Consider the following 1,999-nt stretch of genomic DNA (forward strand, 5'->3'; position numbering starts at 1 on the left):
AGCAGCAGCACTGCAGCAGCAGCAGCAGCAGGAGAGGCAGATCTGCCAGTAGCACGAGCAGCACGAGCAGCAGCAACGCAGACAGAAACACGAACAGCAACACAGCAGCAGCAGCAGCAGAAGCGAAACCACCGCAGTGAAAGAAACGCGAGTTGCTGCTTTTGCTGCTGCTGCTTCTGCCTTTGCTGCTGCTGCTGCTGCTGCTGCCTTCAGGAGCTAGAGGGAGGGCAGCCGGAGAAGGCGAAAGACGCAGAAGAGGAAATGCGCTTTGCAAATCCAGACAGCGACATGGAAGAGGCGCTGCCGCCGGCTGCAGCAGCCAGCAGCAGCAGCAGCAACAGCAACAGCAACAGCTGCAGCAGCACGGCGGAGGGGGAAGACGGCCTGGTGACCAATGGTTCAAATATGGCCTACGAGCAGCAGCAGCAGCAGCAGCAGCAGCGCCCAGGGGCACCGCCGCAAGCGACTGCAAAGAAAAGAAGAGTAAATTATTTTTTAATTTTATTTTTTTTAATTTTATTTCATCTCGTTATTGTTCCCCTAATTTGATTCAGTAGTGGCGCAGCAGCAGGCGCTTCTGCAGCAGCAGCAGCAGCAGCAGCAGCAGCAGCTGCTGCTGCTGCTGCTGGCGTTGCTGTTCTCCTGGTTTTTTCATGATGAGCCGAGAGCAGCTTGTGGCTCTCATTTGGATTTTCTTGAGTGCCTTGGGATTTATTTTTGTTTTTCATCTTTTATCTTTTGCTGCTGCTGCTGCTGCTAGTGTTTTTTACTCGACAGTGAATGGTTTGCTGCTGCTGCTGCTGCCGCTGCTATTTCCAGTGTCTTTTATTCGACAGTGAATGGTTCGCTGCTGCTGCTACTGCTGCTGGTTCCCGTGTTTTTTATTCGACAGTGAATGGTTTGCCGCTGCTGCTGCTGCTGCTAGTTCCCTTGTTTTTTATTCGACTGTGAGTGGTTTGCTGCTGCTGCTGCTGCTGCTGCAGTCCGCTGCGGGTTTGCCTTCGAGTTTGGCGGCTTCGAATTCTTTCTTCGTGATGGTGGCGCCTCTGGTGAAGTACCAGTCGGGTAAGAGCAGCAGCTTATGGGGGGGAGAAATGCGTTTATTTTGTTTTCAAGTGAAAGAAAAATCAAAATAATTAATAATAATAAAATAAATAATAAATAGGTGAAATTCAACTTATTGGCAGCCTTTATTCATTCAGAAACAGAAAAAGTTGAATTGGCCGCGAAACTTGAATCTGGTTGGGGTGTACGTACACCCCAGTACACCGGCAGCGCCTGCACCTCCGGAAACTTGAATTCCATCAATATGTGTCGTTCTTTTTTTGTTTTTTTTCTGGATCTCGGTTTATTTTGCAATTATAATTCTGAATGGGAGAGTGTTCTTGGCTGTTTCGCGCGCTTTCGCAGAGCCGAGGCTGCACGGCTCGTGGATGCCGGTGCTGCGGCTGGTGACCCCCACCACCACCTGCAGCGAACTCTACGCTGCTGTCGGCGGAGCTTTCTTCAGCAGCGGTTCTTCGGGAGATTCTGCTGCTGAGAACGGGGGCCCCTCGAGCCCAGCAGCAGCAGCAGCAGCAGCAGCAGCGCACGGCGAGGAGCCGCTGCAGCAAAAGTCTAAAATATCAGGAGTCTTCACCCAGGCCGTAGAGGCCCTCAACAAGACCTTCGGACCCGCACAGGGAGAGCCCAACGTTAGGAAGTGGAAGCTGCAAGTGGTAAGCCGCTGCTGCTGCTGCTGCTGCTGCTGCAGTGTCTCCGTCAGTTGTGTTGTGATTTCCTCACTTAAATCGCAGCTTCGGTTCGGCACAACTGCAGCAGCAGCAGCAGCACAATCTCGAATAGTAGTAATGAGAATAGGCTGCAGCAGCAGCAGCATCTGTAATAACACCAACACTAATCCTAACAAGCAGCAGCAGCAGCACGGTCCCTAAGAATAACAGCAACTTTATCAGTAGCAGCACCCGCCCTAAGCCGCCTCCTCATCCTCACCACCACC

General features: G+C 52.0%; 1 protein-coding gene across 1 annotated transcript in view; it reads left to right on the forward strand.

The window, feature by feature from the left end:
* ETH_00003260 (ubiquitin carboxyl-terminal hydrolase, putative) overlaps window positions 1-1,999 on the forward strand; it is a gene marked incomplete at both ends in the record, with an annotated part of 11,496 nt that overhangs the window by 6,152 nt on the left and 3,345 nt on the right. The window contains 3 exons of the mRNA XM_013372773.1: window positions 214-483; window positions 984-1,065; window positions 1,411-1,718. Of these exons, the coding sequence (XP_013228227.1) occupies window positions 214-483; window positions 984-1,065; window positions 1,411-1,718 (660 nt within the window). The remainder of the gene's footprint in view (window positions 1-213; window positions 484-983; window positions 1,066-1,410; window positions 1,719-1,999) is intronic.

This window comes from Eimeria tenella, genomic scaffold (assembly GCF_000499545.2).
Source record: "Eimeria tenella Houghton genomic scaffold, Eth_scaff107, whole genome shotgun sequence".
NCBI lineage: Eukaryota > Apicomplexa > Conoidasida > Eucoccidiorida > Eimeriidae > Eimeria > Eimeria tenella.